The sequence below is a fragment of the Natrix helvetica genome (assembly GCF_964273705.1).
Source record: "Natrix helvetica genome assembly, chromosome: 4".
Lineage (NCBI taxonomy): Eukaryota > Metazoa > Chordata > Lepidosauria > Squamata > Natricidae > Natrix > Natrix helvetica.
Genome location: NC_138550.1, coordinates 125668619 through 125686044, shown reverse-complemented (window position 1 = coordinate 125686044; position 17426 = coordinate 125668619). Strand labels below are relative to the sequence as shown.

Here is a 17426-nt window from a genome sequence, read left to right as displayed (position 1 = left end):
AAAAGGGGGCAGTAAGGCCAGGCTGCCCTTCAGCATTTTTCTCCATCCTGCACAGCCAGCCTGCTTCTGGAGAAACTGAGTCCTCCAGGATAGACGCAGGAAGACAGCCGAGGGTTGGCTGACTGGGGTGGAGGGTGGGCTTTACTCTCTCCCCCCACCCCCAACCTGCACCATCCGGGCTGAAGCTGATGCCCAGGAGAGAAGAATCCGACTCCATGATATTATTATTATTAGTATTTGGGCTTCGAACCTTTTGGCTTCGATCTACTCAGGGGCCATGCCTTCTTCGGTGCCATAGAGGCACAATCCTCTGGGGAAGAGACGCTGCTGGAGACGCTGGGATAGTCCTTCCTGGCACAACATTGAAGGGACATTCACGTACCGGAGACGGGGAAGAGAAGGCAACCCGGCCAGATTTGCTCGCCTGGATTGTATGAGGAGGGGGACAGCAAGTTGGGGGGGGGATGATGATCGGGTCCCGGGGCGGGCCACTCTTGAACTGATCGCCAAGCCTACAGAAAGCAACCCCCTCTACGGGGACGGAGCGATTGCCAGGGACCTCCTCCTCCTCCTCCTCTCTCGCTGGCTCTTGCCGTTGGAGCTCTCTTTCTCCATGAGCCCGGGGTGAACAGGTGCCCCGGAGGTGTGGGGGATCCGTCCCCGGGTCCGCTTGGGCTGTGCGTGTCTCTCAGGGCGGATTATGGAGAGCGGTGACCGGGACATGTATCGCCAGTTTCAGGACTGGTGCCTCAGGACTTACGGAGACTCGGGCAAAACCAAGACGGTGACCCGTAAAAAATACGAGCGGATTGTCCAGCTCCTGAACGGCTCCGAGACGAGCTCCACGGATAACGCCAAATTTAAATTCTGGGTCAAATCCAAAGGCTTCCAGCTCGGCAGTCCGGACGAGGTCAGTGGTGGTGGTGGTGCTGCTGGTGGCGGAGGGATGCAAGTGCTGTACGTGCCGGTCAAGACCACGGTTAGTAGAGAAATTGTCTGCCTTGTTATTTAGCCACATCGGGGAGGAAGAGTAGGGAGCCGCCGCCACATAGCTGCCACCTCCACCCCCGAGTTGGCTCAGGCTGCGCTCTTTCCTCCCTCCTCCTTCCTGAAATCTCTTCCTCATCACCCCTCCCGCCCATGTTGCGTTTGCCTGGCACCTTCTCCGCTGCTCAGGGCTTTGTGATCCTTCCTTGCCTTTACGTTGCAAGTGCACAAAACACACCCCTCTACGAAGTCCCTCCGGTTCCTTTCTTCCTTTCTTCTTAACCGGGGTGGATGGGGGTGGGGAGCGGGAGGAGGAGCGGAACGAGGAAAAGGAAAATCGTCCCCTAAACTAAAACGTACCGCTGTGTATGTGTGTGTGTGCGCGCGCGTGTGTGTGTTGGCGAGTCGTGTAGCTGCGCACTACCCATAAGACTATTTCGGATCGACAAGAACACAGTAGATTCTGATTAGCACCATCCCAAACGGTCGGGGGATTTGGGGTTTCCCTTAGCATATCAGCTCTCCCCTTTCATTGTTAGCTCTTATCCCCTGAGCGATAGGAACGTGCCTGGCTGGTTGCCTGTAGAAGCGGAGGGCAGGCTAATCAACAAAAGAGCCATAGGCTCGCTCAGGACCGGATGGGAATTGGTCTCTCGTGCGCTCGCTCTCAGTTGAGCCAGCCCAGAAATGTTGGGAGCCTTGCAGAGGTGGAGGGCGTACTCTAAGAGCACCAGGGCTAAGATGCTGGGCTGTGGCGGTGGCAAAAAGCATCATTTCCTATTTCAGAAGATGGAAATTGTTGGTTACAAGTAGGTTGATATTCTCCTTTTGGTATTTCTTGCTTTCTGAGCCTCTATGCTGGCCTTCTTTTGCTCCAACATGCACTCCTATACTTTTGATATTAGGATCTGGGTATTGTTTACAGCAATTTTAAGTTGGGCAAGAATTTGGGGTTATTTTTCCCTGATTGACAGCGGGAAAAGGTTTTAAAATGTGGCATTAAATTATAGTGGAGGTATGCAGAGGAAAATGCCAGAACCCTATGCCTCTGCAATAATATTCCATGTGTATATGATTGTATGTATGTATGTATGTATGTATGTATGTATGTATGTATGTATGTATGTATGTGATTTACAAAACAATAGTATATTAAACTACAGATTGTTTAATGCGTTGTTTATTTTTGGTTTATCTAAGACAAAGCTATTTACTGCCACATAATATGAAAGTTTTGTGGATTTGGGGCAATTCACCAAAATTATTTTCTATAAACTCATTAGATTATACCCAGTATTATAATAGTTACATTCACTACATTCATCTTTGAAAAGCCTTTAGTATCATAAAACTAAAGTATGAAACAGAAAAATGCATGGTCTTTTTAGATAAAGGTTTGTAGATGTCATCTTATTTCTCACAATGACTCAAAAGGGAGCATAAGATTCATTTTGAAAAAAGAAACAACTCAGTGAGAAGGAAGAATCAGTTTCCCTTTTTACAATATAGCAATTTTAACACAATTAGTAGTATTTTTGGCTTTATGTATATTAACTGTTCTGTTTCAAGTGTGTTGCTTTACAAGTTTGAATAACTTAATTCTTTTGGATTCTGTTTCCAATCAGTTATTTTTTTTCCTTGATATGCTGTATTAATCTAAACATTTTACTTATTTGCTTGAATTAACAAAGCAATAACTCTAAGATACATTTTTACATAACATTTTAAATGTTTGTATTGTGATTCTTTAATGTCTATTTAAAGTTCAATGGAGTTTCCCCCTATGTAGGGTAAATACAGGATAGTGTCCAGTCTTGGAAAGAGATCAGCACATTACAAATTCATAATAATTCTCATAATGATTTAGTGTTACTGTACATTCAGTGACCATCATGCAATGAGGAGCTTGTTTGACATGTAGGGCAGTTCTCTGAATTATCTTCAGATTACTTCAGATTACTTTTCATTATGGTGTATCATTCCTTGACCAGGTAAAATCTTCAGTTTTCAAAACTGGATCCAGGCTCAAAGTAGAGGTATTTAAATCAATGAAATACTCAAGCTGGAGAAGCTTCATTTTATACAGTGCCAATCATGCTTTTTTTTTTTTTTACTAAGGCCAGTATTTGTGGCTCTATCTGCAGAGGATGCAGAAATGGCATCTGAATTAAAGTACTGTAATTAGCTGCAAGTAGGAACTACTTAGACATTGGCCCAGAAATTTCAGCATGTGAAAATTGCAGCTAAGCTTTTATGCACTAGTCAGAATATTTAACTTCTGTACTGTAGCAGATATGCTAGCTACTAGAACATTTTGGGGTCCAATTCAAAGTGCTTGTTCCCGCTTTTGAGCCTTAAATGGATGGAACTTGGATCCCACCACATGTGCTTTTACTAGTGACAACTTGCTTGTATTGTAAAGTCAGGAACAGAAGTCCTTGCTCTGCTTTGAAAGCTGTTGATTAACTTAGGGGAAAAGACCTTTTCCATATTGTTTCCATACTCATCGATCCACCTGCCAGTTTTCAAGAAATCTTATACATTTGTTTTTCCAAGCACATGCCAAAATGAGCTTTATTCTTTGACCTGATATCTAATTGTATTACTCTTAATTTGCTTTGTTTCAATATGTTCAGTTTTATTATTATTTTACTGGGAGGATTTTGATCTGGAAAGGTGACTTACAAGTTAAAAATGAATAAAGTTTAATAGGTTTCAAATAATTTACATTAAGTATTTCTAGGACTAAATATATCTTCTTTTATTAAATCAGTTTCTGTAATGTGGATGATTATTTACAGAGATACTACTGAATACCCCCAGGCCCCACCTCTAACCACCTCTCTAAGCTCAAAATGTGGTCAAGGACAACTGTTATCCTTTGGTCTACTTCAGTCTTTCAGACCAAGATAGAAGAAAAAGAGTTAAAATAGTTTCTTTTAGATTTAAATAAAATTTATTAACATCCCATGGAGACACAGGACACATTTTGACCCCATTTGAAGAAAAAGCAGGGTATATTACTGTTTATTGATAGTTGACTTAAGAGAGAAGTTCAAGTTTTTCTCTCTCTCCTGCCCCCCTTTCAACTTTATACACTAGCACCATGGACAGATGTTTTAGTCTGTTTAGCAATTTATCATTCATTCCAGCAACCCACAGTGGTCATAAGAAGAATTTAATCATTTATATTTACAGTATTTCTTAATTGTAGATTGTTGCATTATTATTATTACTGTAACCTTATCTAGTAATATTTATGGTGTAAACAGTGTAACTTCAAGCCCAGTTTAATAAAAAAAACTTTTTTTCTACAACTTGAAATGCCATGCATAAAATTTTAAATATAAAATTAATCACCAATGATCATTATTATTTAGGCATTTCCAGTAATTTTAAACCCTAAAACCATTTCAACAAAATTTTAAAAAGTTGAATTATTATTTTCTTCTTGAAGCTTTAACATTTGTGGCTATGCTTTGCTATGAGCCCTTTGCTTCTAAAGGTTCTATAATCCACTACTGCTGGTAATTAGACATCATTACTGCTGCATTAAAGGCAAGGAGAGAAGAGAAGAGGACAGGCTGGGGCTAATTAACTACTTGATTCTAATGAAAGAAAAAGACACTGATAGCAGGTGGGAGTTTGTACCAGGATGGACTAGACACACAGCAATGACTTCATTGAAGCAAGAATAAGTTGTTATTTTACATTAGCAGGATTTTAATCTTCCTATTGATTTAATGAGCAGTGAATAAAACTAAGCTTAGTCAAAATTATCCTCTTATTTGGTTGTTGTATGCCTAGTGAAAATCTGAGGATCACAAGACCACAGTTTTATTAATATGCACAGGAAGGGAGTATTTAGCATGTTGATGTCAAGATTAATTCATTTTAGTATCTTAGTCTTCTAAGAGCAATAGGAGTTAATCTGTCTTCAAGTCTTCACATCACTCTGTGGTATAGGAAATGCACTCTTGGTCACCAGGCAACAACATCCTGCAATACAGCCATTTTAGGTCTACAGTGGGCCAACACACAGTGGAGTATTTATATGTACAGCTTAGTGAACAATATGCCTCTGCCACTTCTCCCTCTGTTACTTACTTGTTAGCAACTCCCTTTTGTTAAGCTCAAACTGCACTATTGAAAGAATACAGTGAAAGGATACCTAACGAGATTTTACATAAAACTGTTAGGTGAGAAAAAAAAGTCAAATGAAAGACAATATTTACTATGAAGATACTACTTAGTTGAGCCAGTGCCTGAAACTGAAATATACAATTTTTGATTTAAAGTAAAATGGCAAAGCTTAAATAATTAATAGTGTACTAGTTGAAATATTTTCTACCAATTTGAAAACAAATGTTTATTTAACTAATGAGGCTACAATTAATATTATATTTTACTTCATAAACATAGTGATGTCAAGTTTAATAGCTGCTGGATAGTAATAATTATGGAGTAGGTTTCTATAGTGATTCCTGTATTGAATGTGTATATGTCCGTGAATCTACAATGAGGATAAGTTGAACAAAATCTATTCCTTATTTACATTGATAACCTCACTCAGAAATACATACCATTGACACCTTAAAGATTCACTTTTAAGTTTGAAATAGGATTTGCCCAATCCCCCCCCCCCCAGCTTGTATTTGGAATACAAATATTTTAATTGCCCTATGGTATATGAGTTGTAGCTGGGTTTCTAAATAAAAGACATAGATCTGAACTGAGCACTGATGACACTTGAACTAAAATAAGATCATTTGCTTGTCTCTCTGTTGGCAAGAAAGACATCCACCTTTGTGTGATGCATAAGCTTGGATTCATACTACTGATTCAGTAATCAACTACAAATCAGTATTTTAGTCTTCAGCATAGAGATTTGGGAATACTGCTTTGCATTCTACTATTAAAAAAAAGAAAAAAAAGTGACATTACCTGTTCATTATATGATAAATGGCATGCTCTTGATTTGTTGCACCATGGTACAAATGCTTAAGGCAGAGTATATGTAAAGTTAGGCATGTTTTTATACTGGTGTTCCAATGATACTGTGATGCTACTACAGACATAGACAAATGATTAAAACTGGATTGAAAGTCAGGCTCATTTTTATTTAATAATTTATGATAGTGTGAATGTATATCACTAAACCCTTCTCTTTAATTTACACTGATAAATTTAAAGAGATTAAATGAAATGTATTTTGGAAAAACTGAAGTCAAACAAGATAATTAACAAGCCGCTTTGTCATATGATGCATAGTTCATGCTATAAAAAGCAGAGCAATATAATTAGGCAAATTTTATTGTAGATTTGTAACTCTGTATTTTAGAGTTCACATGTTTATCCTACAGTAGCTCAAACATTGAATACGATTATTGTATCCACTAGATTCTTAACCAGTTGTAATTTCAGTTAGGCCATATATATATTTCCTTGAACAGTAATTAAGTAATAAAACTCATGTTTTGCATTTGGAAGTTCCAGTTCCGGGTCTTATTGTCTGACCGCTCGTTTGTGTTCTTGCAATCTAGTGGTTAGCTTCCTCCCCATCTGTCCTACATAGTTACAGGGACAATACATGCAGGGGATTTGGTAGATTACATTGGAAGTATCTCCCATCTCCAACCAATTTTTACAACACATAATTTGTCATCCTATGGTAGCCTCTGTGTGGTGTGCGATGCCCACTTGCAGATCAGAAAGCTTCTGAAATGTTTTTGATGTATGGCAGAGTGTGCCATGTCCCTGAAGATAGGCTCCAGCATGAGTTCGAAAGCTTAGAAGACAAAACCTCTAGTCCTGATCATTGATCTAAATTGGATCCTGCATATTGTCCTGGGATATAAATGAGGGGAAGACTGGGTACAAAATATGACCAAATAGCTATATTATGATTTTTCTCTGAAATCAGAGGGAGAATACATACTACATGCTAAATAGCTTGAAATAGATCTATACTAGTCTCCCTTTATTTATTTATCAGCAGAAATACAACACAAATATAAAAAGGCAACATTAAAAATAAAAATACGGTTTTCTGCCGGGATGGTCCTCTGTAATGAGCCGAAGGACAGAAAGGGGGAGTAGTGAGCTCCCTCCCATATTTGGGCATACCAGGGGTTGTAACACACACACACACATATATATGCGCCTCCCCCTCTGTTCGGAGCATCTGAGCTGAGCCCCGTTACCCCTGCCCCCTCCTCTGCTGTGCTTTTGAGGAGCCATGAGCCGCGGGAGCCAGTAGGAAGGCGGCGGAGGGCAGCAGGGGGAAAAAAAGCCTCATGGCTTCTCAAAAGCACGGCGGAGGAGGAGGGGGCAGCAGGGTAACACGGTGCCCAGCTCAGATGCTCCGAGTGGAGGGGGACGGGCCGCCGCCGCTGCCACGGGCGGGAACCAGTAGGAAGGCGGAGGAGGAGGGGGCAGCAGGGTAACGCGGTGCCCAGCTCAGATGCTCCGAGTGGAGGGGGACACGCCACCGCCATTGTCATGGGCGGGGGCGCCAGCGGGAGCTTTGGCGGCTTCACTCCAAGTGTGGTGGTGCTGTTGGAGGAGGAAGAGGAGGCAGCTGTTATTCTGGTGGCGGCAAGGGCTCGTCGTTGGCATCTTCAGCAGCAGCCCTGCCCCCTGTGAAAAAAACCGAAGATGGAGCAGATCCACGCAGATGACGTCGCCGCAACATGACTGGAGGAGGAATTCTGGGAGTTGAAGTCCACAAGTCTTCAAGCTGTCAGGTTTGAAGACCCTGGTTTTTTTTTAAGGGTTAAGGGTGCAAGGGTCTTGCAACTTGACAGCTTTAAGACTTGCATGTTTCAATGCTAAAGTTCCTGAGCCAACATGACTGGAGGAGGAACTCTGGGAGGTGAAGTCCACAAGTCTTCAAGCTGTCAGGTTTGAAGACCCTGGGTTGTTTTTTTTTTCTAAAGGGTTAAGGGTGCAAGGGTCTTGTAACTTGACAGCTTTAAGACTTGCATGCTTCAATGCCAGAGTTCCTGAGCCAACATGACTGGAGGAGGAATTCTGGGAGTTGAAGTCCACAAGTCTTAAAGCTGTCAAGTTTGAAGACCCCTTGGGGTTTTTTTTCCTAAAGGGTTAGGGATGCAAGGATCTTGTAACTTGACAGCTTTAAGACTTGCATGCTTCAATGCCAGAGTTCCTGACCCAACATTTTGGTTACTAAGCAGGAGCGTTGTTAAGTGATACTATATACCACTTTTAATTAAGCGGGTACCTTGAATAAACATAACTTTGAGTTTCAAATAATACTGATTTTGTTGTTGTCTTAGGTGACACCTGTGAAAAAAATTCAGGTGCTGCTCAGGCATAAAAATGTGCCGCTCAAATACTATACTTTTCTGCTCACACTGAAAAAAAATTAGAGGGAACATTGCCTGGGTCATCTAAAAATGGGGGACATAAAATTGTTCTTAAACTGCTGTTAACTTTATACAGTTGATATAAAATATTTTACTACAGTATTTGGTTCAGAATCTTTTTTTTCTAGATTTTCCTCCTTTAAAATTGGGTGCCTCTTATATTCTGGAGCGTCTTATAGGGCGAAAAATACGGTAATATTCTTATTTCTCTCATCACCATTTATGATAGAACAGAATACAAACTTGGAAGGGACCTTAAGAGGTCTTGTAGTCCAACCCACTGCTGGGGTAGGAAATCCTACACTTCAAACAAATAGTTATCTAATACTATTATTAATCCATAATATCTGACCATCTGAACTTAAATCCCCAAACTCTTAGTTTCTTTTTATAGAGACGTGAAGTCCATTCCTTCTGCAGATAATCTGAGTTGAATTTTCTGTGGCCTCTTCAGCTTTTATATTAGATGGCACGGGACAACCAAAATCTGAAAAAAATATAAATAGCATACTTTTATTTTGTTTTCTTAATAATTTCCAAGATACCAAGGAGGAGTCTTTTATTGGGCTGTTGTGCATATTGAGAGCCTCATCTTCTCATAAAATTATTTGCATGGGAAGCTTGTTCATTTATAAAGTTGCATAAACAAAGCTTGCTTTGAAGCACACCCAGGCCTGTAGGAGTCATTTTGAGTTCTTAATAATCTGCTTGGAATTTTATCATCTTGCATAATTGTTATTTGCAAATATTATATCTCACTATTCATTCTTTAGTCAGGCAGCAGATATAAGTTAAATCACATCAATTTCAGTTTATATTGACTAAATTCACACTTTGCCTTATGCCTTACTGGATTTGCTTAAGTCATAAAACACAATTTATGGACCACAGTGGTTTCCCTAATGCTACATATTATAATTTGGCATGTTGTATGAAAATCAGGAGCCCTGGTTGTGCAGAGGGTAGAATGCTGTATTGCAGAATAACTCTGCCTATCTAGAGTTTGATCTTGATGGCTCAAGGTTAACTCATTCTTCCATCCTTCCAAGATCAGTAAAATGAGGACCCAGATTGTTGGAGGCAATATGCTAACATTGTAAATCACTGTGTGTGTGCTGCAAATCACTATGAAGCGATATATGTCTAGGTGCTATTGATAAAACAACATGTTTAGCCCCCTATCCTTTTTTAAAATGTTGTTCTGTAAAAGGACCAGTCTTTTTCCTTTTGATTGCTACACTTATTTATGAAATGTTTTTTTTTAAAACAAAATTTTATTGGTTTTTAAAACAAAATATTCAAGGAAAGGGGTAATGGATGAAGTACAAATTTTGAGTTACATTATGCAGGAAATGGCCATCCCCCCCCATTCTCATAACTTTCATTTACTAATACATTAGTTTGTTATTACTAAGTACTATTTTGTCAGCAATAAACTTTTATCTTAGGATAATTTCAATCATTTTATATCACACAGATTTTCAAGTTCATTTTTGTGATCTGAGTTTTCTCAATGTTGCCTCTTCTCCCCCCCCCTGGCAGAGCTCCGGCACCTCCCGTGTCCTGTATGTCCGGTGTAGTGTCATTAGGTTTATCTAGGAGGACTTAATTTTTTTCCATAAAGGCCTCAGCCTCAGTGGTTGTGTTGATTCTAACTCTCGTGTCCTCCCAGAATATTAACATACCTTCTGGCAACAGCCATCGAAACCACACCCCTTTCTGGTATAATTTATTCGCTAAGAGCGAATATTTTTTTCTTTTATCTCTAACTTTCTTTGGGATCTGTTTCAGAATGGCTATTTCTCTATCCTTGTATTTTAATGTTTGCCCCCTTTGTGCACTCAGAATCTCATCTCTTGTGGTCTTTCTAAGAAATTTGATGTGTACCTCCCTTGGGACATTGTGTGTTCTAGCATATGTTGAGTTTACTCTATAAACCAGGTCCATGTCCCACCCCATCTGTTGTCTGTCTTTTCCAATAAATTCAGCCAATAAATTTGCCATAATATCCCTCAAGTTTTCATCATCAACCTCAATTACATTTTGAAACCTAAGAAAGAAGGACATTCGTTCAAATTCCGTTTTTATCTGGTGGTTCTCCAGTTCTTGATTTCCTTTCTGCACTCCCTTTACCTCTCTTCTCATCTCAGCCGTTCCTTCCTCCAAAAGTTCCAGTCTCTGTGAATTTTGGGTCACATGGTCTTTATTCTCTCTGATCTGCTCGTTCATTTCTTTCAGTTGATTTTTTAATTCCTCCTGCCCCTTTAAGAGTTGTTCAAACATCTGTTGAAAGTCTACTTCAGAGGGCTTGGGCTGGAACAAGGAAGTTAGTGTCTGTTGTCCGCTGGGGCTGGACGTTGAGGATGTTGGGGCGGAGCCCGCAAATCCCGGCTTCCCCCGGTGGTGGTCTTTTGGGTGGCATTGTGATAATCAGAGCTCAGAGATGAAAATGTCCATACAGAAAAAGAGCAACTGAGGAGGTGGGTAGCCGAGAGAGATCGCGAGGCAGAGGAGCCCAGACAAATAGGGACCTAGGTAATAAAGCAATAAAGTCCTTTGTTCCAAGTCCAGATTAAGATGTAACACGAGACTACTCTGAGTGCCATGGAGACAAAGACAAAATGCCAGCAATTTCTGTAGGTGGAGTCAAATTTCAAAGTACATAAAGACAACGGAAGTGTGCCATCTTGCCCTGCCAGCTCCAGGATCCCAAGGCAAAAGTTTTCAAAGTTTTCAAAGTACAACAGATCATCACCTCATTTCACAATTGCAGTAAAGGAAATCTGCTTTTAGCTACGAGGGTGATTCCATTCCAAGGCTCCCCCCCTCCTCTTCTGGGGGCAGGGAGCAAAACAGTTTCAAGCCGCTTGTCCAAGGGGGGGGAATCCCCCTCCCTCCAATCACACTTCCCAGCCACGTATTGAAGATCTTTCCAAATAGCTGACAGTCTGTTTATTTTCATTCAATCATCAAAGGGAACGGGGGGAATCTCCATCTCATCGCACAGCAACTGCATCCTTCGAATCTCGAGTTTCATCCGGCTGCCTCAACGCAAAGACGCCGCAGTGCCTCCCGGTGCCTAGGGTGATGCGGGGGGGCCCCCTGGCCACCGCCGACACAGGAGATCCCCCGCTACGCCGCCCCCTCGGCAGGAGCCCCTCCAGGGCGTCCTGTGCCCCCCAGATCAAAGGGGAGCCCACCAGGAGTGCACGGGGCGAGCAAAACTTGCCCGTTGTGAACCGCAGCCGGAACCGCACTTATTTATGAAATGTTGATGAGAAACTTTGACAAAAACATTTTGGAAATCCCATTGTTCAAGTTTCTGTATCTGCACTTCTGGTGTGCATTGGATTTTTTTCATCTATATGCTTAATGGTAAACTAAAAAAAACAAAACTTTGCCTTATTTATTAGCCTCAGTGTACTCTATATTCTCGAGCTTATTTCACTATATGTAAACATTGCCTGTTGTTTATTGTTTTTTGCTTTTTTGTAAATAGTTTTAAGTCTTCAAAATATCTCATTCTTTAATCCAATCACCCCTGATTTTCTTTGGGAACAGTTGTGAAATATGTGACATATATTGGGTTTGCTTGTAAACTGGAGGGCATCCACTAAGATTTCCAAAGGATCAATGGAGAAGGTTTTATATACCATTGTACTAATGAAAGACCTGTCAATATTGAGATATCCATTTCCCATATACTGATTGTTTTCCTGCACTATTCCCACTTCCTTCCATTACTTAGTCATTGTCATGAATGATGCATAAACAGTCAGACTTATTTGGTTAATCGGAAAACAACATATTATCTTTCTTTTGAAAAAAAAAACAATCTTGGGCACTCTTGGTCAATATTGTAAGCTTAGAGCTTTTTTAAAGACCAGATTAGGCCAACTCAGGATCTAGTTATAATTACAGCTGTTTGTTCTTTTTGTGTATTTTTTGTTATGCAATATTTTTATTTCTTTTTGTTTTTAGTATGGTAAATTATTGTTTTTTATTTTGCATTATTGTATGTTTATTTGAAAATGGATTAATACAAAATATTTGATATTTTTTTAACAGGCTTGCTTTTCCAAAGTTGGCCATATTTCTGTTTCTACATCTAACATGTAGGGACACAGTGGCTAAGATGCTGAGCTTGTCGATCAGAAAGTCGGCTGTTCAGCAGTTTGAATCCCTAGCGCCACGTTACGGAGTGAGCTCCCGTTACTTGTGCTTCTGCCAACGTAGCAGTTCGAAAGCATATAAAAAAATGCATGTAGAAAAATAGGGACCACTTTGATGGGAAGGTAACAGTGTTCCGTGCACCTTCAGCATTTAATTATGCCGGCCACATGATCAGGGAGATGTCTTCGGACAGCGCTGGCTCTTCGGCTTTGAAACAGAGATGAGCACCGCTCCCTAGAGTCGGGAATGACCAGCACATATGTGTGAGGGGAATCTTTACCTTTAACTTTATATCTAACATGGCTTAAAAATGATCTTCCATGTTATTTTCCATATTACAGTATTCCTCGATGATTGAAGCATGGTTCTGATGACATGGGATTGGATAGTTTACTCAGTTTATATTTCTGGATTTTTTATTCATGCTAGTGATTTATAGCACCAGCTACACATCACTACAGTTTATATTAGACATCACTATGTTCATATTAGTGATATATAATGACAACTATTGCTAGATGATGTTATAAATAGCTAGTCTGGATAGCTTTCTGCAGGTTATCTGCAGAATGCTTTGTTTTCATTACTGGTGTGATGAAACATGAAGTACTGTTATTTATAATTAACAATCTGCATAATATTCTAAAATATTCATATAAATTATAAATATATTTTATTTTAAATATAAATAATAAACAATTAACAAAATTAATAATAATTAGAAATGTACCAGTATAATACGAATGATGCAAACTAAGGGAGAGATTTGAATTTGATTAGAGTCTGATTTCATAGCAAACTGGAGTAATTTGGGGGAAAAATGTTTCCCTAGGATTATGGGCCTTCACAAAACTCCAGATCCAATCTATTATTCTGCAACTCTTGCATGCTATAAATGGCACTGTTAGAACTCGTCTAATAGGGCAAGAAAAGTAAGATTATATTGCTTATAGAAGATATGACAACAGGAAGGAAAGGGGAATTTTGAATTCAATGACTGAAAAAGTCCATTTCTATGAAAGTTGGTATGTTTATAGCAGTCCAATTTTCTTGTAAATTTCCTTGTGTTTGTGTGAAAAACAAAAAAGAACCAACATTTGAGTGATGATGATAAGACAATATGCAATCCGAACTGATTTTTTGAATTGCATTCCACAGACTGAAGTTTCCCTGGAAGGACTTACAGCAGATTTATGTAGTTCTAGATCTAGCCCTCAAAACTCATCACATGGTTACAGCACACACTGTAATATAAAACATGTTTTTAATAAAACTGACTTCATTTTATAGCTTGTCAATTACAGTATTTTACTAAGAGGAAATTCCTAGCTTATTAAAAATTACTGGAAAATGATGTATGATCTTATGTCCTCATAATTATATTTTATGAGTAAAACTCGGAGAGGTTAGCTTTTTCTTCCATCCTTACATAGACATGATTGCACTTGAAAACAATAAATCCCTGGAAAATCATCCCATTCATCTGTGCAAAACCGATGTCCTCATAATTGCTGCCTACTAAGATAGCTGATTTTACTTCCATATGCAAATTTATGTATTAATCATATTTATATAGTTACTCATTTCACAAGATATTTCCTTATAGGACAATTGCAGTAGATATAGACAGACTGACCACGTATATTTTATAATATAACTACTACTGTGGCTATCTGAATATGCTGCGACCTGAGAAACTGAGTTCGGATCCATCTTTCTTTCATCTTGTAACTCCATTACATTAGTGTAGTCTCTGTCCCTACACAGCCTAGGTTATCCATTGGAGTTATGTGTCTCCTTGAGCTATAATCTTACACCTTGTTTAAGTTTGAGGGCAATCAGACCTTATGTGGCATAGCACAGAATTCAAAAGTAAGTAAGGACAAGGCAGGCAGCTTTTTGTACCCTCGATCATGATGAACAGGCATGAATTGCTATATCATGACTAGTCAAGAACGATCATACATTGATGTAAATATCATTTCTGACTGCTCTATTTTTTCTTATTTAGGAATAGTTCATTTCCCACATGTGACTTTTTCTCTAGGTTCCTTCAGTTCAGAATATTTATAAAATCATAGTGTTGGAAGGAGCAATTTAGGCAATTAAATTCTATTCTTCACTCAGTGTAGAAATCCATATTAAAGCATCTTAGGCAGATGGCTACAAGTAGTTCTCTGCTTACCACTATAATGGAGCTGCCCATTATGGTCACAAGTTGTGATGGTTCTTAAGTGAAGTGACCGTGTGAACACCTTAATAATGCCCATCCCTGTTCTCCTCAAAGTGATCATTAAGCAACTGCATGGGTATTTAAGCAGAGCATGGGGTGCCTCAGGTGTGGAGAAGGCCTCCTCAGCCCTGAGATATCTTGTGCTCTGCTTCATGCTGCTTGGTCCCCCACTCACCTTGGGCCTACTTTCCTTCTCTACCAGGTCCACACAGGCCTTGGGCCTGCTTTCCACCTTACTGGACCCTATACTCTTCTCCAGCCTGTCACTGATCACTCACTTTTTGTAGAGCTCTGGAGATCTACAAAAGGTAAGTGGCCTTCACCCATACCCTTCTCCCCATGTCTGATTGCTTACCTATCTTTAGAAGATGTCCAGAGTTCCAAAGCTCACATTAGGGAAGGAAGGTAGACTGCTCTGCCCCTTAGCTGCATGGGTCCATCCTGGAAGGGGGTGCCATTTTAGGAGCAGCCACAATTCATTGCAGTCATTCCAAAAATAATGCCTGTTTCTAGGATGGTGCCATCTGGCTTCCAGGAACACCAAAGGGTAGAAGGAAGGAGGGCAGGCCACCCTACCACTCGGCATCCCCAGGTTGCATCACTGGGAAGCAGGCATCACTTTTGGAGTGGCCACAGTTCATTGTAGCTATTCACTTCTAGGGTGGAGCCATATAGCCTAGGGATGCTGAAGGGTAGAAAGGCCTGTCCTCCTTCCTGAACATGAGCTCTGGAGCTCTTCCAAAGGTAAGTGCACAACCAGTGATGGGGGCAAGAAGGGGGATGTGGGACCAAATGGAGTGGGAAGAAGACCCAAGACCTGTGGAGGCTAAGTGGGAAAGGATGAGTAGATATAGGCATGGGGGCACTGCAGTTTCCCTGCGGTCAGTTGTAAGGGAGAATCCACCAAATTTTAAGCACATTACCACAGGAGCACTGCAGTGGCTATCACTTCAAAACTGGGTCATAAGTAGCTTTTGAGGGATCTGTTGTAATTTTAAATGGTGGCTAAGCAATCACTCATAAATTAAGGATTACCTATATTAGTCTGAACACATTCAACGAAGGAGAATCTAGCAGTACAGTTCTCAGAACTACCGTTTTTTTTACTAATATTAGGATTTTTTAAAATTATTATTATTATTATTTCTTGGATTTCTAGACCGCCCCCTCTCCCAAAAAGGGACTCGGGGCGGTGTACAGTCAATGCAGATAAAAATACAATCATAAAACAATTAAATGCATTTGGATGGAGGAGATAGGCTGTACAAGAAATAAATATATTCTAAAACCCTAAAAACATCCCCAATTAAAAACCCAAACCCAATTAAAATAAATCCCCGGGAGGTAAAACTAAGAAAGTGCCAGGCCAGCTGATTGAAATAGGTGAGTCTTTAAAAGACAAGATTCAATTAGAATTTGCCTTATCAAACAGCTCTTAACCTTCCATTTGATGTTCTTTCAGATATTTGAAGAGTACTACAATATCTCTTTGCCCCATTATCTTTTTCTAAGACTAAACATGCCCAGTTGCTTCAGTCTTTTTAATCCTTTGATCATCCTTGTGGTCTTCCTCTGAAACTCTTCCAATTTCTTCAAATCCATTTTAAAGTACGTATGTCTATGACCAAAAGTGAACATACTGAAATGATTACTCCCATGATTTGGAAATTAGATTTCTATTAATGCAGCCTAAAAATAATTTCTGTGATGTAGTGCATCTCTATGTGCTGACAGCTGCATCACAATACTATCGTATCAGTTGCAATCAAATATACTACATGATTCCTTATTGGAAGGTATTTTATTTTGACACATACTATTACTAAGCCAAATATTCCCCCACTTATTATTTTAGTAAAGCCAAGAAACATATACGTACCTACCACATTCCTACAATATATTAAGAAAAAAATCTATCAAAAATTGAGATAAATGTACTCTAGCAGGATGTGTTGTTGACAAATGTATGCTGACTTCGGGGAATAGATTGTTTTCTAAATGCTTCAGGCTCCACTCACATGCAGTGTAGATATATACAGCAATTCGCCAAGATTCAGGGCATATGGAGTCAGCATGCTGGCCAATACCTTTCATCTAACTGGCTTCAGCAGTCATATATCCTAAAGCAGTCATGTTTTTGGTACCCTTATAGATCAGCTTCTCAACCATATTTTGGTAGTGTAGGTGGTATGAAATGTACATTGTACAAACAAAGCTGGTCATGGTCTCTAAGGCTGAAAAGCACAAAGGAAAATACCTATTAAACCAAAGAGAGATGGCACGAATGTTGTATGTGCCATTGTTAGAATAAAGGTTTTCATGTTCATGGAGGGTCATCACATATTTAAAATATTTTGTAATATAAATTCTTATCTAACTATGTATGGAAAGGCTTGAAGCTCCAGTCTCTTCAGATCATGGGTTTAGAATCCCGTATCTGCCATTTTCATGTTATGGCTTTCTCAGCACTCCTTCAGGAGCCAGATAGAGACTGTAGATATGGGCAGGTTTTTTTTTCAAAAAAAATTATTGGTTTTTACACATATATGGGGAAAGGTAAATGGGTATACAAAAAATTTTGGCAGCTCCCACACTGGTGTTAGTAACCCATCTACCACTCACAGTTTTCACAATCTTAAAAACAA

General features: G+C 39.7%; 1 protein-coding gene across 3 annotated transcripts in view; it reads left to right on the top strand.

The window, feature by feature from the left end:
* The first annotated feature begins 481 nt into the window (after nt 1-481).
* The window catches only part of NOL4 (nucleolar protein 4), a 162247-nt gene continuing 145302 nt past the window's right edge, over nt 482-17426 (top strand). The window contains exon 1 of one of the 3 annotated variants that reach the window (XM_081950805.1): nt 482-979. In XM_081950805.1, the coding sequence (XP_081806931.1) occupies nt 701-979 (279 nt within the window). In that variant the 5' untranslated portion in view covers nt 482-700. Of the gene's footprint in view, nt 980-1765; nt 1797-17426 lie in introns of those variants that run through there. The other 2 variants (XM_081950804.1, XM_081950806.1) reach the window with 2 other exon arrangements.